General features: G+C 55.1%; 3 protein-coding genes and 1 long non-coding RNA gene across 10 annotated transcripts; 2 read left to right on the top strand and 2 right to left on the bottom strand.

Annotated features, from left to right (window-relative positions):
- The first annotated feature begins 3,955 nt into the window (after positions 1–3,955).
- Positions 3,956–9,838, top strand: EFNA1 (ephrin A1). 2 transcript variants are annotated; one of them, XM_072829788.1, is made up of 5 exons: positions 3,956–4,178; positions 7,206–7,501; positions 8,589–8,654; positions 8,792–8,842; positions 9,003–9,838. In XM_072829788.1, the coding sequence occupies exons 1-5, from the start codon at positions 4,087–4,089 to the stop codon at positions 9,113–9,115; spliced, it is 618 nt and encodes a 205-aa protein (XP_072685889.1). In that variant the 5' UTR covers positions 3,956–4,086; the 3' UTR covers positions 9,116–9,838. The 2 variants fall into 2 exon arrangements, with proteins under 2 accessions (XP_072685889.1, XP_072685888.1); XM_072829787.1 differs by lacking the exon at positions 3,956–4,178 and adding an exon at positions 6,001–6,263.
- An 811-nt stretch (positions 9,839–10,649) lies between these two features.
- SLC50A1 (solute carrier family 50 member 1) lies at positions 10,650–13,004 on the top strand. Of its 6 annotated transcripts, none has more exons than XM_072829785.1 (6): positions 10,650–10,815; positions 11,093–11,170; positions 11,285–11,408; positions 12,020–12,152; positions 12,413–12,532; positions 12,626–13,004. In XM_072829785.1, the coding sequence occupies exons 1-6, from the start codon at positions 10,736–10,738 to the stop codon at positions 12,709–12,711; spliced, it is 621 nt and encodes a 206-aa protein (XP_072685886.1). In that variant the 5' UTR covers positions 10,650–10,735; the 3' UTR covers positions 12,712–13,004. The 6 variants fall into 6 exon arrangements, with proteins under 6 accessions (XP_072685886.1, XP_072685883.1, XP_072685882.1 ...); XM_072829781.1 differs by having other exon boundaries at positions 10,651–10,815; positions 12,020–12,181; XM_072829784.1 differs by having other exon boundaries at positions 10,652–10,815; positions 12,610–13,004.
- Positions 13,005–13,348: 344 nt separating this feature from the next.
- DPM3 (dolichyl-phosphate mannosyltransferase subunit 3, regulatory) lies at positions 13,349–14,012 on the bottom strand. Its single transcript, XM_072829790.1, has 2 exons — positions 13,872–14,012; positions 13,349–13,700 (listed from the first exon to the last, which is right to left on the bottom strand). The coding sequence occupies exon 2, from the start codon at positions 13,693–13,695 to the stop codon at positions 13,417–13,419; it is 279 nt and encodes a 92-aa protein (XP_072685891.1). The 5' UTR covers positions 13,696–13,700; positions 13,872–14,012; the 3' UTR covers positions 13,349–13,416.
- Positions 14,013–16,586: 2,574 nt separating this feature from the next.
- On the bottom strand, positions 16,587–20,196 carry LOC140635323 (uncharacterized). The gene is made up of 3 exons (XR_012032681.1): positions 20,060–20,196; positions 17,940–18,036; positions 16,587–16,726 (listed from the first exon to the last, which is right to left on the bottom strand). It is a non-coding gene; the product is annotated as an uncharacterized lncRNA (long non-coding RNA).
- Between the last annotated feature and the right edge of the window lie 1,532 nt (positions 20,197–21,728).

A 21,728-nucleotide genomic window follows, 5' to 3' on the forward strand; every position in this document is an offset into this window, starting at 1 on the left:
TCATAAATAAATAAAATTCAAAAAAAAAATTAAAAAAAAACAAAAGATTTTGGCTTCCATTTGGCAATATCAAAAGCATTTTCTCACATCTGTAAAATTCTCCAAAATCTAAGAAAGCAGATGTCCAGATTTCATCTAAAATGTAAACTCCACAAGAGCAGGGCCCTCACCTACTGTCCTCTGTTAAGCCCTCAGCCCCAATCCAGAGCCTGATCAGAGTGGGTGCACCATAAATACCCAGTGAATGGAATTCAACCTCAGGATCACCTGTAAGTTCAAAGAAGCAATCAACTCTGCTCAGCTACTGAGGAGTGCTTGAGTGAGTGTGCGGACACTCTAATTTATTTCTATGTGTCCTCATGACACTGGCAGACGGAAAACACTCACTCACCTAATGAAACATTATGCTGCCATGAAAAATGTCTGGGATGCCTGGGTGGCTCAGGGTGTAATCCTGGAGTCCCGGGATAGAGTCCCACATCGGACTTCCTACATGGAGCCTGCTTCTTCCTCTGCCTATATCTCTGCCTCTCTCTCTCTCTCTCTCTGTCTCTTTCTCTGTCTTTCATGAATAAATAAATACAATGGATAAATAAAATCTTTTTTAAAATGTTGTTTACAGGGAGTTTATAACACTGAAAAATGTCTTCTGTTGCAAAGCTAAAAGGGAAAAAAAGATATAACAATAGACATGAGTCATTTATCACACTATCTAAAAGCAAACAAACTCAAGCAAAAGCTGGCAGGGAAGGGACAAAGATGCTAAGAGTGGAGGCTGTGTCCCCCCCCACCCTATTCTACTGTCCTCTATTTTCCAACTTTTGAAAAATATACACACATTACTAGTAAAGTGGGAAAATATCCTTTATTTTTCAAATGACACGGACAGAGCGGAGCAGAGGCCACTCCAGGCTCAGGATCTACCCTGGCAGTCCCCTTCCCGCCTTACCCTATGGCCCAGAGATGCCCTGGAGCTGTGCCAGGTTAGACAGTGCCCAGGGGCACTGTGGCCCTGGCCTTCCCCACCTCAAACCACAGGGCACTCAGCAAGGGAGTGGCAGCCTGTTCCAGCCTGGAAAAAGCGCCTCCAGGAAGGTAGTGCGCCGACCCGCAGGTGGACAGCATCTCTCTCTGGGGGTGGGCCTCCCCTGGGGCCTCAGAGGGCTAATCCTGCACCTCAGGAATTTCCAGAAAGGACTCACTAGGGGAATTTCCCAGACAGGCAGACAGGCAGACAGGCAGCCACCTCAGCTCTCACCACTGAGCACAGATGTTTGCCTGGGGGTGGCAGTAGCAGGAGCCAACAGAAGCACACAACTGGCTGCCAGAGGTAGTCCAAGGCCAGAGCCAGACACCAGCTGCCTGGGCAGGCTGGGTGCGGGGTGGGCAGGGAGGGGGCAGGAGGAGCCGCATCTGGGAGTGGAAGTCCTGGCCCTGTCTCCTCCTGGGTGGCAGAGTACCTGCAGCCCTCCTCTGGGTCTGGCAGGTCATGGTGCAGCTCTAAGGGGCTACCAGGGAGCAGGGTGGCCAGTGGACAGCAGCCTGGGCTGCAGCACCTGGCCAGTATGTTGTATAAAGTGTGACTTGTCTAATAGTTCCCCTACTGGTCTAGGGGCTTCCCAAGGGCAGGGATTTTATCTCAGACCCACCCTTACCCTCGGTAACAACACACCTGAGGTGCCCTCCCAAGTCTGACAAATGACGCCCCACGCACAAATACATGGATGGAAGAGTGAGGGGATCAAAGCCTGAAGTGAGAGTACTGGGAAGAGCTCTAAGTCAGGGAGGGCCCCCACCTCTTCCCCATCCGGCTCGCCCCAGCCCTGCCCCAGACCCAGACACAGGCAGAGTGGAACGGACGTGGCCCCGCCGGGCTGGGCCCAGCGCGCCAGAACCTGCCCGACCAAATGGCGCAGCCCTGGGACTCCACACGTTCCCGCCCCCAGGCCGGGCGCTCGAGAAACGGGGGATGTGCTCCCGATCCGCAACGCAAGGCCACCCTCCCCGGAGAGCTACCAGCACCCTCCCCTACAAAGCCCTCTTCGAGCAGTAAGTCTCCAGAAGCTCGGCCCCTTCACTCGACAGTGACTTCACTCCCTCCACCAGCACGTATTGACCATCTGCCGCGCGCCCTCGGTGCCGGGCTAGTCCAGCGGAGCCGCCGTGGGCTCAGACCCTGTGCCGGCCGAGCCGCGATTCTCCGGGACACACGCGCGCGGATCGGGTGATCTCTCCAGGGGCACGTAGGAGGCCCACACCCAGGTGTCCTCCCAGGTGAGCTAAGCGCGCGTGAGGCGTCGCCCCGGGGCTGGGGGGCCGCTGGACTTCGGACCCGCGGGAGCCGGCGGGCTGCAAGTCTGCAACCGCGGGGCTGGGCGCGCCGCCTGGGGCGGAGGCGCGGGGGAGGGGGAACCCAGACATCGGCTTAGGCTCGGGAGGTGTTTACAGTCCGCGGGGTGGCTCTCTCCTACCGCAGCCCGCGGCCCTCGGAGGCCAGCCCCGGCCTTCCCGCCCCAGGCTCCTCCCCCGCAGGACCTCTGCGCCCGACTGGCAGTGGCGTCGCGGCCGCGTGTAATTACAGGCGCTGTCGTCAGGCCCGGCCGTAAAAGAAGAGGATGAAACGTCCTGGGAAGCAGGGAGCTGGGCCTGAGCCGGCCAGGAGCCCCGGGTCTGCGGCTTCCCGCGATGCGCAGCGGCGGGGAAGAGCCGGCCGGGGAGGCGCACACATTCTCGAGGCCAGCCGGGCGCGCACACAGCCACGCAGTGACACGCAGACACACAGCATCGGGCCTCCCTCCCCAGACGCGCACACTGGCCTCGGCAAACACCTGTCCTCCCTCGCGCCAACCTTTCTCCAGAGGGCTGCAGATCCCGGCGGGGGAGCCCCGGGAGGCCGAGCCCTGGGGGCTCGAGTGCCCGGCGAGGGGGAGGGGCCGCCAGCCCGGAGCCGCCGCCGCCCGGCGGTCCCCGCCATGCACACTCCCGCCCCTCCGCACACGCCCCGCTCGCCTGTGCACCTTTCCCCTCTTTACACGCCGTTCACTAACATTAGCACGCGTACGCCAGAGCTGCACACGCTTCCCCACACGCGGCTGTGAAGCTACACACACATGCCTTCACGCTCGCGTGCCAGCACACGTATTTACACATGCCAGATGCACATGTGTGGTTACAGTTTGTCACCCTGGGTGAATGCCCAGATTCTCACAGTCCAGATTAAAAACCCTTTCGCGCGGTGCACACGTGTGTTGGCACACAAGCGCGCACACAAATACACGCGTCATTAGCATTAGAAACGGGAGAGACTTTTCTCGGACCCGGGAGCCCGAGTGTCCCTCCCTCTCGCAGGCGATAATGGGCAGAGGCGCCCTTCGCCCCAGCCGCACACGTTTCACACCTGATCACACAGGGTCGCACTTTATTCCCGGCATCGAGACGATGACACAATCTTCCGAACAAAGACAACATTGACAATCTCAACGAAAACAAACAGCCGCGTGTGTGGGGAGGGGCAGCCGAGCGCAGAGTCCGGGAAAGGCGGGTGGGAGGAGGGCGGGAAGGCGGGCGCCGGAGCCCGGGTGTGCGGGGCTGGGGAAAGGTGTGGGCCGGGTAGAGGACCTTGCACCCCGCGCAACCCGCGCGCGGAGCGGCACAACAGGATCCCGCACCGAGAGCGTTCGCAGATCTGCACGTGCAGCTGGCTCCCTTGTCCCGCACGCCCCCGAGCCAGGGGCCGCAGAGCCAGCGCCCCGCACCGGCCCACAGGGCCTCGCGCAGACCGACGGGCAAGCCAACTCGCCGCGCAGGGCACCTCTGTCACCGCAGACACTCCCGTCCGGCTCCTCCTCTCCCTCCTCCCCCCTCCTCTCCCTCCCAGCCCCCAAGCGCCGGGGCCGCCGCGCTCCTGGCTGGGCGGTTCTGGGGGCGGGTCCGGGGGCGGGCCGGGCGGCGCTGGCCCCAAAGGCGAAGTCGCCGGGAGGAGGGGCCAGAGCAGTGCGCGGTGCTGCCTGCGCCGCCGAGACAGCCCGCGGGAACCCGACCCCGAGAAGCCCCTCGTCCTCGCCCGGCCCGGCCAGGCTCTGCGCTATGGAGTTCCTCTGGGCCCCGCTCTTGGGTCTGTGCTGCAGTCTGGCCGCTGCTGACCGCCACACCGTCTTCTGGAACAGTTCAAACCCCAAGTAAGCCCCGAGTCTCCTGCGCGCAGCCCGGGCGCCCGGTTGGCACTGCCCACGCCCCGGCCCCCTGCCTCGGTAACTGTGCTGGCCAGCCCCTGACCCGAGTCTTGTGGCAGTGACCAGAGGCGGGAGGGATTCCTAAGGCTTTTTCCTCCTTTTCTCCCCATAACTGGGAGTACTCCGCCCCTGGGTAGGAACCTGCCCGGGACTACTTGCACAGGGTTATTTCTGCCGCTCCTTCCCATCCCTCTGTTACCCTGAAGTGCGGGACTCTTGCTGAACACTTCAGGGCTCTTGTTCTAGGTCCTTCTACCACAAAACCCTCTGTGCCTCTTCTTGTGGGTCACCTGGACTTCTGCCCACACGGACAGGTACCCTAATGTGACATCAGGAGTAAGCAGAATGCTCATATTGTAACCCTGGAAGGACCCCCTCAGGAGGGACCTGGCCTTCCGGCTTTAAGCCTATGCACTCTGTGTTTGAGATGACCCTGGAAAGCTCCTCTCCACACACAAGAGATCTTTTGAGGTGGCAGGAGGGAGGTACCTGCTGTGTATAGGTAGGCTGAGGGAGGCACCCGGTTTTGAGATGGGGGGCGCACCTGGGAAAAGTTCAGAAAGAGTGGAAAGGATTAAAAGGGCCACAGAGGGCTCTGGGCAGGAAGGAGTTAACGTCTCCTGGGCAGGTTTAGGGCTGGGAGGCAAATGGTCCTGGGAGGAAGAAGCCCATCGGACCCTTTGTTCTTGCCCTTGAGTTTTCAGAAGTTAAGGGAACAATATTTGTGGGAAAATGGGAGAAGGGTGTGTAGGGGGTGGTAGGGCGGGGCAGGGAGAGAAGGGCTGGGCAGTGGGGTCAGGAAAAACACTTCACTCCGCTTGGCCACCCTCAGCCCAGAACGCCTGACCCCCCTCCCCTTGAGGAATTCCTTGAACCAGCTTCCTCTGACCCAGTGGCAACACGGCCGGTGAGGGTCTGGGCTGGGGCTGGGAGAGAGGGAGCAGCCAGCTGCTAACCCCGGAGGGCAATGCCCTCTTGCCCCCTGGCCACGGGGGCAGCCCGGGCAGCACCCCCTCCCTCCTTACTTCCCGCTCCAACCTCCTAGTGGGAGAGAGCGAAGTCCTGTTATTGCCCATGCCAGGTGCTGGGGGGGGGGGGGCAGGAAGCCCTGAGGAGGGAGGGGGGGAGCCCTTTCCGTTCCCAAGCTCCCAGATTTCCTCTCTTTCAGGAAGGAGCCTCTTCCTTGCTCCCCCTCCCCGCCTTCCCTGACGCCGCCGCTGCCCCCTTTTCCCAGACGGAGGGCCAGAGTCAAAGGAGCGCTAAGTGGAACAGATTGTCCTGGGGGGGTGGGGCCAGGTCAATGGGTGCCCCCACCCAGCACAAATTCTGCCTTGTCCATCTGGCTGCACGTGCGCACCCCCCTCCCCCCACCCAGAACGGGAGAGAAGCCGGCCAGAGGGCAGTGTACAGGCGGCCAGGCCGGGCCAGCTTGCAGGCTCCGAAGAGGCGGTGATGAGCTGGGTAGGGGTGAGGCCGGCCAGGGTGACTCAGGCCGTGGGCCCCGGCGCGGATCTCCAGCCCGGGGCGGGGGGCTGCCGGGAGGTGGGCGCTGGCCTCCACGCCCCGCCCCATCCCCGCCGCCCGCGCTGACCTGCGGGAGCCCCAGGCCTGAGGACAGTGCCCGGGGCAAGTCCTGGCCCCGGGGGCCCCGGGACCCCTCCACAGTGGACCGAGCTCTCCGGAGCGCCGGGGCGGGCGGCAGAGGTGGGTGAGGAATGAGTCAGTGCCCGTCACGGGAACCGGGGAAAGACGCCAGGCCCAGAGCTGAAATACCTGTTCTGAAATGGCTTCTATGTTTATCTCTCCAGAGAGGAATTTTAAAAGCCTCTCCCTCGGTCGCGCGCTCCTCCCCCCACTCCTCCTCCCCCGCCCGGTGGGGGAGGGGGAGGGGGAGGGGTGGCTTGCCGCGCGCTGGCACGCGGCCCCGGAGCCTGGCCGCTGGGGGCCGGAGGTGCCCACCCTGGAGGCCTCCCGTCCGAACTCCTGCCCTCCCCCCGCCCGTGCCCTTGCTCGTGCTCCGGTTGGCAGCAGGTTGGCAGCCGACCCTGCAGAGTCTCGCGGGCGGAGCTGGGAGAATTCAGAGAAGCAGGGCAGCCGAGCAGCGGGGAGGGAGGCACCTCCCCCGCCAGGACCCCGCCGCGCCCGGCTGGAGCCAGGTGTCGGGGCCGCCGGGCTGGAGCCCTAGGGGCCCCGGGGGCAGGGCTGAGGGAGAGAGCCGGCTGCCCGGGGCGGCGGGGCTGAGAGGCAGCCTCCCAGAGAAGCCGGGCGGTGCTGGAGCTCCGCGCTTGGAGGGGAAAGTGTGGCTTGGGAAGCGAAGGGGCTGGGAGTTTTGGGGTGCTTTGAGAGGCGGACACAGGTGTGAGCTACAACTGCAGAAGCTTGGCGGGGGGGGGGGGCGTAGATTTGCTGTAAGTGGGCCGAAAGTGTCTGTAGGCCTGGTGTGCTGGGGGCGGGAGTGAAGCTGACTGGTGGACTGCGCTCGGGTCTCCCCGGGCGAGGCCAAGAGGAGTGAGGGACGGGGAGCCGCAGGTGTGCTGGGCGCTGAGCGCAGAGAGAAGGGTTTCCTCAGCCCTGATGGGAGGGTCTCAGCCCCAGGGCTAACAGCATTTAAGGGAGCACCTGTGAGAACAGATTTGGGGAGATACTTCCTGTAGAAGAGCAGGATGAGTGAGCTACGACAGTCATTTGCCCTTCCTTGGGTAAATATCTGGGAAGTGCTTTGGTACCTGAAGGATCCTAAAGTGGATGCTATGTAGAGGATGAACAAGAGGTAGTGATGGTAGGAAGTGTGTTTGATGATGGTGTAAAGATATCGAAGAGGTCAAGAGCAGTAAACATTGGGAGTTGGGCTTCTTGAAAAATCTTTGTAGGGTTCCCATGTGAAATGTGAGGGGCCAGCTAAACATTTGGAGGCTTACAGCCCTGGCCTGGCTTCCAAATGACCACTTGCTTTCTCCTGCTCTTCGTGCACAGGTTCCGGAATGAGGACTACACGGTACACGTGCGGCTGAATGACTACCTGGACATCATCTGTCCACATTACGAGGATGATGCTGTGGCGGATACTGCCATGGAGCGGTACACCCTATACCTGGTGGAGCATGAGCAGTACCAGCTGTGCCAACCCCAATCCAAGGACCAAGTCCGCTGGCAATGCAACCAGCCCAGTGCCAGGCATGGCCCGGAGAAGCTATCTGAGAAATTCCAGCGCTTCACCCCCTTCACCCTGGGCAAGGAGTTCAAAGAGGGACACAGCTACTACTATATCTGTGAGTCCTCAGGGCACGCACACAGGCCATAGAGGGACACGGCCAGTATGATGCCTGCGCTCAGAGCTGCACACAGCCCCTTCCAATCCTGAATTGTTTTCATTCATTCACAGTACAGGCATGGAGTCAGCTGCTGCTGCGTACTGGGGACTCTGCTTGGCAGAACAGGCACAGAGATAAACAAACATGATAGCGTTCCTATCCCCCAGGAAGCTGGAAAGTGACATACAGAGGAGACTGACCATTAGAACAGTTGTGATATGAAGATGTGGACCGAGGGGCCTTGGGAAAATGACTTGGGTACCTGCCAGGCTCCAGAGGCTCAGAGAAGCATTCCTGGGGAATATGGCCCAAGAGCTTAGGACAAGCAGAAGGGTTGGCCAGGCAGAAGGAGACATATGCAAAGGGGAGCATGATATCTTCAGGGAACTCCATATGGATTCAAACTATGGCAGGAGTGACGCTGGAAGTGGGGAGAGGTAGACTTTCATGGGGGCCTAGAAAGTGCTAAGGAGTTAGGACTTTGTCCCGAGGGCACTGCGGAGGCACTGGTGGCTTCATGGGTTGGAAAATCAGCTTGTCAGTGGAGCCTAGGCAGGGGGAGCAGAGTAGGAAGGCCCCAGCCTACTTCAGGCTGTGAGGAGGAAAGGACGGACTGTAGCAAGAGGACATGGTCTGTGTGTTTCTTAGTGCTATCTCCAAAGCCAAGGGTCATGGCAAAGAATGAAAGGTTGAGCATGAGGCAGAGAGCCGGCCAACAGGGACACCTGGGTGGCTCAGTAGAGCGTCTGTCTGCCTTTGGCTCAGGGTTGTGATCCCAGAGTCCCAGGATCGAGTCCTGTGTCAGGCTTCCTGCATGGAGCCTGCTTCTCCCTCTGCCTGTGTCTCTGCCTCTCTGTATCTCTGAGTAAATAAGTAAAATATTTTAAAAAATAAAAAGAAAGCAGGCCATCAACAAGGAAGGTGAGAATCACAGATGAGTGGGAAGAGAGTGCCTCAAATGAACAAGGCCTGAAAAAGGAGAGCAGGAGGTGTTTGCCACCTGTATTTTCTTCCTCCCTTGACACTCTGCGGGTTTATCTTACAGCCAAACCCATCCACCATCAGGAAGACCGATGCTTGAAGTTGAAGGTGACAGTCAGTGGCAAAATCAGTGAGTGTCAGAGTCTTGTGGGCCTCCCTCCTCCATCTCGCTGCTGGGCCTGTGCAAGTGATTTTGGGTGGCAGGGAGGTCCTGCCCATCTGCCTCCCCAGTACTGTACCTGATCTGCTACCACTCTTGCCTTTCAGCTCACAGTCCTCAGGCCCATGCCAATCCACAAGAGAAGAGACTTCTGGCAGGTAGGTAGCCTGAGCAAATTGGGCCTGAAGTCTGCTTAAAGAGGTTGGGTACAGAAGGTGGCTTCTGCACAGGCAGGGGCTGGGGAGACCTCATAGAGCTGAGGGCCAGTGCCAGCAGTAGGGCCACTCACCTTGGGGGCTTTGCCCTCTCATCTTGCAGATGACCCAGAGATACAGGTTCTACATAGCATCGGTCACAGTGCTGCCCCCCGCCTCTTCCCCCTCGCCTGGGTGGTGCTGCTCCTGCCATTCCTGCTGCTGCAGACTCCATGAAGGCAGAGGCCACATCTAGCCTATGGATTGGAATGGGGCTGAGGAGCCCTGGCAGAGGCATCCTCACCTGTCCTGGGAATCATTCCCACCACATGCACAAGCTGCCATTCAGCAGCCTCAAAATGGGTCAGTATTAAGGGTTTCAACCCAAAGGAGGTCAACGAGCCTGGCAGTGCCAACCCTGCCTCCACCCTGAGGGACGGACAAAGAAGTGGAGACCGTCCTTTCCCTACCATTCCTGCCCTTAAGCCAAAGAAACAAGCTGTGCAGACGTGGCCTCTTAAGACCAGCACTGTGGGAATCAAGCTAGAAGGGGCCTGGGGTCATGCAGATGGACACTGAGTTTGGCAAAGATGCCCCTCCAAAGAGAGGCAGGATGCCCAGATGAACTGACCGAAAGAAAAGCATGAGACGGTTTCATGCTTGGGAGGCAGAGACAGGAGAGGCAGCATGCTTGGGCTGATCCAGCATCTCTCCCAAGGCTTCTAGAAGTCTTTGGAGCTGCCATGGAGAGGTTTGTAACCAGGCACTGCATCCTGTCCCATCTGGGGACTGCACTACCCAGAGCTGTGCCAGCAGGGGGGCTGTGCCACCCTGTGCCTAGAGTGTAGCTGTCAGGGCAGGGCCCACGTGTACAGGATCTGTATATAAACTTGATGTGTGTCTGTGCTGATTTCTACAACTGGAGTTTTTTTATACAAAATAAATAAATAAATAAATAAAGCCATGTGTTTCTTTATTTGGACCTGCTTGTCTGCCCTCACCCCACCTCCACCCTCACTTATGACCACTGAGTCCTTGCCATGTGCTAGGCTCTGGAGGACACCAGGTAACAACTGGGTTTAAATTTTGTTCCTTCCCTCTGAAAAGAATACATGCCCCTCCCCAGCGCCAAAGGGCAGGGTGTTTCCTCCTCTGGCGCCAGGCAGCAGTCTTGGGGGCTCTAGGCTGCAGCCCACCCTGGAAGCCCTTCCTGTGAAACCTCTACCCCCACACCCCTCCCGCACTGGGCTCCTGCTGTTGGAGGGGTCCGGGGAACAGCAGCTGAGGCGCGGCCTGCTCCCACAGCCCCAGCCACCGGGGCAGTGGGCTGCCGCAGGGGAAGTTCCCAGCAGCCTAGTCGGGCGGACTAGGGGTCAGAGGCTGGCGCTCCAGCAGACTGGCCAAGGCACACAGCAGCATGGCTGAAAGCCCGGCAAGAGGCTTCAGACCGGGGAGCCTCAAAGCCTGGGCCGGGGAGCCGTGGTCCGGGGCTCCTGGCCGCAAAGGTTCAGCAAGCTTTGCTTTGTGGGCGGCCACGTCGGTCACGGGCAAGACTGGAGGCTGGGGTCCGAGTGAGCCAAGGGGTAAGCAGAGCGTTGAGGGGCGGCGGGGACCAGGCAGGTCCGCGGAGCCGGGACCAGGTAGCAGCTGGGACCCGGAAGGAAACATCCGACCCGGGCTTCAGCGCGCGTGAGCACCTGCAGGGGCGGGGCATGGTTCCGGCTGGACGTCCGTGTGGGCGGGGCTGCGGGCCCATTTCCGGCGGACGGCGGCGCGCGGGGGCGGAGCTCCGTCGGGGCGGGCTCCGGGCCAGCTAGTTGACGCCGGCGGGCAGCTCGGGATCCGACCCCGGGGGAGATGGAGCCGGGCGGCGTGGCTGACTCACTCCTTTCCGGGGCTTGCGTGCTCTTCACCCTCGCCATGTACTCCACCGGCCTGTGAGAATGCGGCTGGGCTAGGCGGGGGCAGGCGCTGGAAGTCAGGAAGGGAGAGGGGACATGGACGTGGGCGCAGCCCCAGGCTGCGTCCGAAACCTGGGTCAAAGTGGATTCGGGTCGAGGGAGCCGGGGCACCTGAAGGAGAGGCCAGAGAGACGGGGCGGGGCCGAGACCTGCAGTTGTCCGGGGACGACCACAGGTGTCGGGGATTTCGACTCCCCAGCAGCCCGCTTCTCTCTTCCCATCTCTCACCTCTACTTTCGGGGCTCCATTACAGCTCGGACCTCAGGCACATGCGGATGACCCGTAGCGTGGACAATGTCCAGTTCCTGCCCTTTCTCACTACGGACATCAAGTGAGACGGGCGTCTGCGGCGGGAGAAGTTGAGGGAGGTGGGGATTGGGGGGAGGAGGAACGCCGGGTCCCCCTCCCATCCCCTTCCCGAATGACCGTCTTGTCCACTCTGCAGCAACCTGAGTTGGCTGAGTTACGGGGCCTTGAAGGGTGACGGGATCCTGATCTTCGTGAACGCCACGGGTGCTGTGCTTCAGACCCTGTATATCTTGGTGTATGTGCACTACTGCCCTCGGAAGGTAGCGGCCCTCCCTGGGACCCACCTCTGTGCTGCACACCCTCCCTGCCTTGCTGGCAGAGTAAACACTGCTTCCTAGAAGATGACAGGCTGGCACTGCCACCCTTTCCTGGAAGGGCCCTCCAGTCTGCGGTCTTGCAGTCGTCCTTCCTCCATGAAGCCAGCCTCTGGGACTCACACACTGAGCAATCCCCCACCCTCGCTATCTCTGGCAAGCTGGTAGTTCTGCTCAGCCCCATGGTGCCTTGTTGCCCAACAAACTGAGGGGAGCGGGCTTTTGTCTCTGAGAGTTCCTTCAGAGTCAGGACTGGGAAAAAAGTTGATTAGCTCTGCTTCCCCAATCACACCAGCATTTATTAGGTTCCTACTGTGTATACCAAGTTCACACCAATACAAGCCTTCTCTTCTAGAAACCTCCAGTGCTGTGGGGGGGGATCAGACATGGGTTTGTTACTGGTGGGGAGGAGGCTGCAGCAAGAGCTATACTGGAGGCTTAGCGAAGGTTACCTCCCCCACTGGAGCAGGAGAGAGGGCAGGATGAACTAATTCCAGCCGGGCCATCAGAGAGGACTCCTGGGACACCTAAAAGAAAGGTTCCTCTCTCCCCTGCAGCGGCCGGTGCTCCTTCAGACTGCAACCCTGGTGGGGGTCCTTCTCCTAGGCTTTGGCTACTTTTGGCTCCTGGTGCCCAACCTGGAGACCCAGCTTCAGCAGCTGGGCCTCTTCTGCAGTGGCTTCACCATCAGTATGTACCTCTCACCACTGGCTGACTTGGTGAGTGGGGGCTGTGCAGGGAAGTGGGGGAGATAAGAAGGGTCAGGATCCCATAGCCTGAGACTGTAGCCTACATTCCAAAGGAAGGAAGATCCTGGAAGACAGGCAGTAGAAGTAGGTGACTGGGAGACAAGAGGGAGAGGATGTTTGATCTTTTTTCTGAGGAAATTCTCAGACAAATGGGAGCTTTATGATGTGTCTGGGATAGCGGTCTTTCATCCTTTTCCCTAGGCCAAGATCATTCAGATGAAATCAACCCAGCGTCTCTCATTCCCACTCACCATTGCCACCCTCCTCACCTCTGCCTCCTGGACCCTCTATGGGTTTCAGCTGGGCGATCCCTACATCATGGTAAGCTGAGCAGAAGGATGGGCAATAGGTATAAAAGGTGGAAAATCCTCTCCTCATAGCAGCCCTTGTGACTTCAGGTGCCCAACCTACCAGGGATCCTCACCAGCCTTGTTCGCCTCTGGCTTTTCTGGAAGTACTCGCAGGGGCCAGACAGGAACTATCAGCTCCTGCAAACCTGAGACAGTTCACCTGACCACTGCTCATCTTCATGCCAACCTGCTACCAAAGAGAGCTCTGTGTCTCAGCAGTCTGCTGACCAGCTCCATGAGTGCAGTGGGTTGTGGGAAAGAAAAACTAACAACTAACACTGAGACTCGAGGGACCAAAGAAAGTGTTTTGCTTGGAAGATTGGCTGAGACTTGGGAAATGAATCACTTATTTTTTATAGATTATATTTTTTAATTGTGGAGGTTGGGGTGAAATCTTCAGAGTGTGCCTTAAAATAAATTGTTGCCTACCCCTGCCCATCAAAGCTCAATCTCTTTTTGGTGATTCTCAACCTGCCTGGTTTGGTGAAGGGCAGAGGCCCACGGTCCCACCCACAGCTGGTCTTGGCCTGCTAGGTTGGCTCCTAAGAGGTATCTGAAGGAACCACGAACTCGGTGGAGGCCTTAGAACAGAGCCTGGGTGTTGGGAAGAAGAGAAGCTGAGAAGTACTTCCAGACACGGTTAACAGGACCAAGAAAGGGAAATGACACTTCTATCAGAGATCTTAAGAAGGGGTCTTTGCCTCCTTTGGAGCAAAGAGGAGGAGGGACCCACAGCTGGTACACGGAACCCCCAAGTCCCCGTTGTCTATGCTCCAACTAAACAATGTTAGAAAATAAACTTCTCTTTAATGGGCCGCGGGAGGAAGGGCTGTCGGGTAGGAATGGGCTGGGGTGTCAGAAGCGCATCCCCCTGCGGGCTAAGTCGGCGCGGGCCTCCTGGATCTGGCTCTGCAGCTCGCGGGCGGCGTCCTCACAGTCGTGAAAAGTGGCCACGCGGTACCCCACCGTGCCCAGGGCATAGCAGCCGGCGGACACTAGCAAGTAGGCCGGGAGTGGCCACAGTACCTCCCGGCATGGCGAGGGCAGCTCCAGGCCCAGGGCCCCCGTGGTCAGGGCCGCCCAGGTGGAGCCCAGGAGCGCCAGTCCCCAAAGCCACTGCGCTAACTTCGTCATGAGCACTGCGGGGAGAGGAAGCAGAGCTCGCGGTCCCGTCCGTCCCGCGGCCCCCCCACCTGTCCCCGTCACCCACCCTCCGAATCACCTGCCCGCGGGGCCGCTCCGCCGCGGTTCTCGCCCAGGTCGCCCCCACCCCACCCTACCCCCGCTATGGACCCTCAAGCCGCACTCACCTTCGCCCGCGTCTCCCTAGCCCGGCGCGGCTCCTACGTCAGCGTCCGGAAGGCCTCTCGGCTCGCGCAGCCTTCTGTGAGTTGTAGTTCTCGCGGCGTCGCCTCTCGCTAGGCCTCTGCGCGGCATTCTGGGAGTTGTAGTCCTTTCGGCGCTCTGCCTCTGCCTGGCCTTTTGGAAGTTGTAGTCCTCGCGGTGGTCCTCTGGGAATTGGGGGCCTCTGACGGCCGCCTGAGTCCCCAGGGGCTTCGGTGCCGCTTCTGTCCCTCAGGACCCCACTCCACGGTGGCTGACGTCCTTCTGAGAACACTGTCAAACTTTGCAAGAAGATGGGAATGTCACTAGTTCTCCCTAAACTTGACTCACGTATTCCTCGGGAGCTGTTCCATCCGAGGTAGTAGGTTGTCTTTAATACTTAGACGCAGGAGTTCACTGCCCTGGCGCCCTGAGGAACAGGGGCTCTAGCAGGAGGTCTTGGAGGAAAGAAAAGTGTGGAGCCCGAGAATTACCTGATGGGTTCGAGCTATTGAGAGGTTTAGGGACGAATTCATGTCAGGTACATAGGAAAGAAACTACGTGAAAGAGAAGGCCAGGGCACAGGTGCAGGCAGGTGAGGCTTACAGGCCTCAGGGGACAGGTGCAGGTGGGGCGTACACGCCGCGGAGTCTTGACAGGTTCAAGCCAAGCACAGGTGTAAGGGCAGACATCAGCAAGCCTGGGCTGAGAAGGGGACTGGGGTCCACTTTGTAACCACAACATTAGGATAATTAATTTTAGGGAATTATGTAATAGATAACTACATAATTAAGATACAGGTAGAGTGCTGTGTCCAGATGCCCCCTTTTGAAGCTTTGCAGGGAGGTTGGAATTTGAGGCTGCCTCTCTGTGTGGACATAATGCACCTGGTTCAGATCTCTAGGCCACAGTGGGACGTCCCATTCTCACCCATTAGTTTCAAATCGCAAAGTCAGTACCTACAGGATATTAGAGAGTGAAGTTTCTCAGTCTCATGTCCTTGATGTTAATTAACAAAAGCAATTTTTATAGATTCACAGAGTCTTAGTAGGGACATGACATAACTCAGCTCTGAAGATTATTTTCACAGCCTTAGTAATGTAGGCACTGAGTATGGAGTTAAGTAAACATTATGATGTACTTGAATGCATGGCGGGGGGGAGGACACGAGGAGGGTCATGAATTGAAAGAACCATATCCTCATCTTCTAAAATGGAAGAAAAGAAAAAAAATAAAAATAAAATGGAAGAAAAGAAACAATAGGACTATGTTACTAAGAAATACGAGGTGTCCCAAAGAAAGCCAAGAAGCCCAGGAGTGCCATCTAGAGCAGCACGTATGGAGGTAGGAGAACTAGAACAGGGGACTGGTATTTTTCATAAAGTGCCTTATAAAACTAATTGGCTTTTTAAACTATGCAAATTCCTTTGTTAAGGTAAAAATTAAGACAAAATAAAAACATTTTTATTTTTTTAAGATTTTATTTATTTATTCATGAGAGACACAGAGAGAGAGAGGCAGAGGGAGAAGCAGGCTCCATGTAGGGAGCCCAATGTGGTGGGACTCCATCCCAGGACTCCAGGACCACACCCTGGGCTGAAGGCAGGCGCTAATCCCCTGAGCCACCCAGGCATCCCTAAAGACATGTTTAGAAATTTGCTCTATGAGGGGCACCTGGGTGGCTCACTTGGTTGAGCATCCAACTTTTTTTTTTTTTAAGATTTTATTTATTTATTCACAAGAGACACGGAGACATAGGCAGAGGGAGGAGAAGCAGGCTCCATGCAGAGAGCCCAATGTGGGACTCAATCCCAAGATTCTAGGATCACACCCCGAGACAAAGGCAGACGCTCAACCACTGAGCCACCCAGCCGTCCTGAGCATCCAGCTCCATCTTAGCTCAGGTCTTGATTTCAGGATCATGAGTTGAAGCCCCACATTGGCATGGAGACTAGTTTTTTTAAATTTGCTATGTGAACTTCAAAGCCCCACTCCACTCACTTCCCCATTCTGTCTAAAACCCTATTGGTTGCTCATGCAAGACCTCACTGGTCACAGTGACTTCCAGCACAGTTCAGGGGTTCAGTATCAGCTTTGTAGATCCAGAAATTCTATTTGTTCACCCAAAGAAGACCAGGCCCTGAAAGATTGCCACTCCCCAGAACAGTTTTGGGGGAAGAAGATGAGAAGGGGCTTGCCCTACAACACATAATATAATAAATTATATATTTATTTTTACTTTCCCTACAGCTCATAATATAATAAATTATGTATTTATTATATCTTATGTGCCCCATAATACATAATATAATAAATTATGTATTTATTGTTATTATTATATATCTTATGTGTCCTACAACACATAAGATAATAAATTATAACATAATAATAATCAGCCCTTCATTGAAGGGCTGTGATGTGTCGTGCCCTATGGGACATTGTCATGTTTAATTTTCACAGCATGCTGCAGTAGGTACTTTTATATTGCCATGTATAAATGAGGAAGCTACAACAGATGGTAAATGGTAAGTAACTTGCCCAAGGTCCTGCAGATAGTGAGCAGCAGAGCTGTGCCATCCAACTTGAAGCTCAGTGCTTAATGATTTCACCCTCCCCATCCTGGTACTTGGTCCTGAACGGGGCAGGGAGGGATCATCATGGCAGCTGACATTCACTGATTCAATGAGCACTTTCTGTGCATTATCTCATTCAATCTTCCACAGCCACCATACGATGCGGGTACTATTATCTCCACTTCACGAATGAGAGCACTGAGGCAAACCTCACAAACTGTGACTTCTGAGCTTGCAAACGCTGCCACTCCAGTATAGCACTTCTCTCCCTAGATCAATGAAACAGAATAAAAACTAAGGAAATAGATTAAAAATATATCAATTTTGGGATGCCTGGGTGGCTCAGCAGTTGAGCGTCTGCCTTTGGCCTGGGGCATGATCCTGGAGACCCAGGATAGAGTCCCACATCAGGCTCCCTGCATGAAGCCTGCTTCTCCCTCTGCATGTCTCTGCCTGCCTCTCTCTCTGTGTCTCTCATAAATAAATAAATAAAATCTTTAGAAAAAAAAAAAATACCGGGACACCTGACTGGCTCAACAGTTAAAGTGCCTGCCTTCAGCCCAGGGTGTGATCCTGGAGTCCCAGGATCAAGTCCAGCATCAGGCTTGCTGCACGGAGCCTGCTTCTTCCTCTGCCTGTTTCTCTGCCTCCCTCTCTCTCTGTCTGTGTGTGTCTCTCATGAATGAATAAATAAAATATTTTTTTAAAAAATAAAACAAAAATAAAAAAATACCAATTTAGCATATGATAGAGATGGCAACTCAAGCAAATAAGAGAAGATGGATGATTTAAAAACCATTTGCAGGGACTCCTGGGTGGCTCAGTGGTTGAGCATCTGCCTTCAGCTCAGGGCATGATCCTGGAGTCTGGGGATGAAGTCCCACCTTGGGCTTCCTGCATGGAGCTTGCTTCTCCCTCTGCCTGTGTCTCTGCCTTTCTCTTCTGTGTCTCTCATGAATAAATAAATAAAATCTTTTAAAAATAAAAAATAAAAACCATTTGCAACTAGCTTACCATTTGAAAAAGTAAATTAAGTTAGATTCCAACCTCACGCCTTATCCGAAAATAAATCCCCAGTGCATTTAGGAAAAAAAGGGAGGTGGGAAGCCCGGGTGGGTGGCTCAGGGGTTTAGCGCTGCCTTCGGCCCAGGGTGTGATCCTGGAGACCCAGAATGGAGTCCCATGTCAGGTTCCCTGCATGGAGCCTGCTTCTCCCTCTGCCTGTGTCTCTGCCTCTCTCTCCTGTGTCTCTCATGAATAAACAAATAAAATCTTAAAAAAAAAAGCAAAAACAAAAAAAACACAACCCCCCCAAAACCCCAGAAAACTTAATGTGAAAAGTGAGACCATAAATATGCCATAAGAAAATGTGGGTACATATTTCTCTATGTTCCACTCAAACTTCATGTTCTCCAAAGTTGCAGGGATGGCCACCATCTTGCTCCTCTGAGCTCCCAGACTATCTTAATAGGTAGCACTAACCATGATGATCTGCAGTGTTTTTATTTCCCTGCGTGGCCTGCCCAGGGACATTGTAGCTCCAGGACCAAGGACAGTGTGGCAAATCAGCAGGGCTTCCCTAAATGTAAAATGAGGGATAGAGGGAAGGACAAGTTAATCTCTGATGTTCTTCAGGGAGACCGACCCAGCTCTCCTGGTCCCATGAAATAGAACTACTCCAGAGACTCTCATCTGCTGGACACAGCATCCCCAACCTTGGATGGGGCTGGGCAAAAGCCAGTAGGTTCTTATGATCCAACCCCTTTCTCTTCCGTCTTTGTGCAGGCCATCACTCCCCTGCTGCCACAGGACACGCTACACGTGATTACAGCAGAGCATGAGAGGCAGTACAGCTTGGGGGTTAAAAGTTTGGGGTTTTAGGGACGGCTGGGTGGCTCAGCAGTTGAGCGTCTGCCTTCAGCTCAGGGCGTGATCCTGGTCCAGGGATCGAGTCCCACATTGGGCTCTCTGTGTAGAGCCTGATTCTCCCTATGTCTTTGTCTCTGCCTCTCTCTGTGTCTCTCATGAATAAATCAATAAAATCTTTTTTTTAAAAAGTTTGGGATTTTAGGGGCGCCTGGGTGGCTCAGTCGGTTAAGCATCTGACTCTTGATCTCAGTTCAGATCCTGATCTCAGGGTCATGAATTCAAGCCCCAAGCTGGGCTCCATGCTGGGTGTGGAGACTATTAAAAAAAAAAGTTTGGGGGGTCCCTGGGTGGCTCAGCAGTTTAGCACCTGCCTTCAGCCCAGGATGTGATCCTGGAGACTTGGGATCGAGTCCCACGTCGGGCTCCCTGCATGGAGCCTGCTTCTCCCTCTGCCTGTGTCTCTGCCTCTCTCTCTCTCTCTCTCTCTCTGTCTCTCATGAATAAATAAATAAAATATATTTTTTTAAAAAATTGGGGTATTTTAGAGCCTTGTTATCCCGAGGTTCGGTCCCTGCTCTTACTATACCTTAGTTGTATGACCTTGGGCAAATAACATAACCTTCCTGAGCCTCAATTTCCCCATCTAAATACTGGAGCCAGTCATTGGTCCTCCCCCCAGGTTGCCATAGAGATGGAAGGAGAGAATGTAGGTACGATGCTTACAACAATGTGCAGCCCGTGGTAAGCATGCAGCGGGCATTGGTCCCTCTAGTAACGAATAGTTATCATCACTCACCTTCCCAGCCTACCTAGCATCTTCTGGGATAAATTACTTCTATGGATGGCTTTGCTCCTGCTTGGGGTGGGGGGGTGGGGGGGCGGATATCAGCTTTTGCAAGCTTTGGTGTCAGAGAAAGAAAATCCAGACCTGGGTGGCCTCATTCAACAGGGCATTGAAGACAGGGGGAATGGGTGAAACCAGACATGGCATGGATGAGGGCTTGGCTTCTGGGGCCAGGCTCCACAGATGCCCTGAAGCCTCCCAGATACTGGAACGAGGCATGAGAGCTGTTCAGGTAGAAGAGGCAGGGGGTTGGGATGCAGGGCCCTGGGACCCTCCACAAAGGTGCATATGCAAGAGAGTTCTCGGGAGTAATTAACATCCATGGCTGACTCTGGGACAGATGGGCCGATGGCTTCGGGGATGGGGAGAGTAGCTAGAGAGGAGGCTGGAAAAAGCAGGCCAGGGCCAGGCGACTAGAGGGCCCTTAAGAGTACCTGTGTGTGGGGGGGGTGGCACCTGGGTGGCTCAGTGGTTGAGCATCTGCCTTTGGCTCAGGTCATGATCCTGGGGTCCTGGGATCGAGTCCTGCTTTGGGCTCCCTGCAGGGGAACCTGCTTCTCCCTCTGCCTGTCTCTGCTTCTCTGTGTCTCTCATGAATAAAAATAAAATCTTAAAAAAAAAAAAAAAGAGTATCTGTGTGTGTTGTAGGTTGTTGGCTCCTGAGGTCAGTGGTGACCCTGGACACACCCTGGGTGTGCCTGTGTCTGCTGTCAGGCACCCACCCAAGCTTTCCGGGTGCCCACAGGTGCCAAGGTGATTACTGGGTCCTTGGGGAAAGTCTAGTTAGTCAGGTTGTGTTGCCTTCATCCCTGTCCTAAGGGGCCCCCACCGTCCACAGAGGCAACAGGACAGACACACATATAATTAACAACAACACACCCAATATCACCTGCAGGGTGAGGGGACAGGGTAGATCGGAGATGGCGCTTCTGCTCTGAGGAGGGGCTCTGGGTGCAGCAGGATTTCCCAGAGAAGGTGGTCAGCTGGAGAAGGTGCTAGCCTGAGGGAGGAGGCCCCAGGCCACGGGGCTGGCAGCAGACGGAAGTCCTTGGTTGATTCTGGGGATTCAGCAATTTAGAACTGAAGCAGAGAGGATGGTGAAGAGTTCAAAACGTGACAATGGAAAACAAAAAACAAAAAACAAAAAAATCCGTGACAATGGTGTGTCACTGCAAGAAGTTTGAGCATATTTAACAAATGTGTATCAAGTACCTCTCAAGTCGTATTCCGGTGAACAAACCAGACAAATTCCCTGCTTTCAATGAAGCATTCAGTGAAAACAGATAAATTTCCTGCTTCAGTGAAGTAAGTGGTGGGAGACAGACAAGAAACAAATAAACATTTAATGAATCAAGTAATGAGCATCCCTGGGAAGAGAATGAGAGCCAGGGAAGGGGCAGGAGGGTGACAGAGGGCACTGTGTCACACAGCGTGGTCAGGAAGGTCACTCTTAGAGAGGTGGCTGCATGGAAACCTGAATGCCAGTGGAGGCCAGTGTCCAGACCTCAAGGAGCTGTGGAGGCTGCAGAGGCTGCAGAGGCCAGGCTGGGAGGTGGGAAGGAGGTGGGGCCAGAGCCTGTGTGGGAACCGCATCAGCTCAGCAATGTTATGGCACCAGTGGGTCTGAAGTTCAGCTGCAGCCCTGCCTTCGCTTATCAAATTGGTTTTGTTTTTGTGTTGTTTTTTTTTTTATTTTTTATTTTTAAATAATCTCTACACCCAGGAACGCCTAGGTGGCTCGGTGGTTAAGTGTCTAGTTCTTTTTCTATTTTATTTTATTTATTTATTTATTTTAGTGTCTAGTTCTCAGAGAAGAGCTACTCACAGGCCTGGGGTCTGAGCAGCCAGGGCCTCAAACACACCCCAAGCGCAGCCATCCCCCCACTGCCTCTGACAGAACCAAGAGAGGGAACACATCACACAAGTGACCCCATCTGCTATCACAGAATTTCCAAATTATACAGAAGTAGAGAGACTCGTACAATGAAGCTGGGATGCCCATTATCACAGGACTTTGTATTATGAAATAGGGCCTACTGTTCTGCCGTGAAGGAAAATTTTCTAAAAATCTTGTTAATGATCTTGTTACTAGCATGATTATAATATATTGCAATTTTGTGTTAAAAAATGTTCATGTGGGCAGCCCGGGTGGCTCAGTGGTTTATGCCACCTTCAGCCCAGAGTGTGATCCTGGGGACCCGGGATCGAGTCCCATGTCGGGCTCCCTGCATGAAGCCTGCTTCTCCCTCTGCCTGTATCTCTGCCTCTGTGTGTGTGTGTCTCTCATGCATAAATAAATAAAATCTTTAAAAAAAAAAAAAGCATTCATTTGTTAAATGTAGAACTAAAAACAAGTTTCCATTTTCCTTTTTTTTTTTTTTTAAATATCTTATTTACTTCTTCATGAGAGACACAGAGAGAGGCAGAGACAGGAGAAGTAGGCTCTATGCAGGGAGCCTGATACAGGACTCGATTCTGGGACTCTGGGATCTTGCCCTGAGCGGAAGGCAGACACTCAACCGCTGAGCCACCCAGGTATCCCGTCCATTTTTCTTTAT

The sequence above is a fragment of the Canis lupus genome, chromosome 6 (assembly GCF_048164855.1).
Source record: "Canis lupus baileyi chromosome 6, mCanLup2.hap1, whole genome shotgun sequence".
In the NCBI taxonomy this organism is placed as follows: Eukaryota; Metazoa; Chordata; class Mammalia; order Carnivora; family Canidae; genus Canis; species Canis lupus.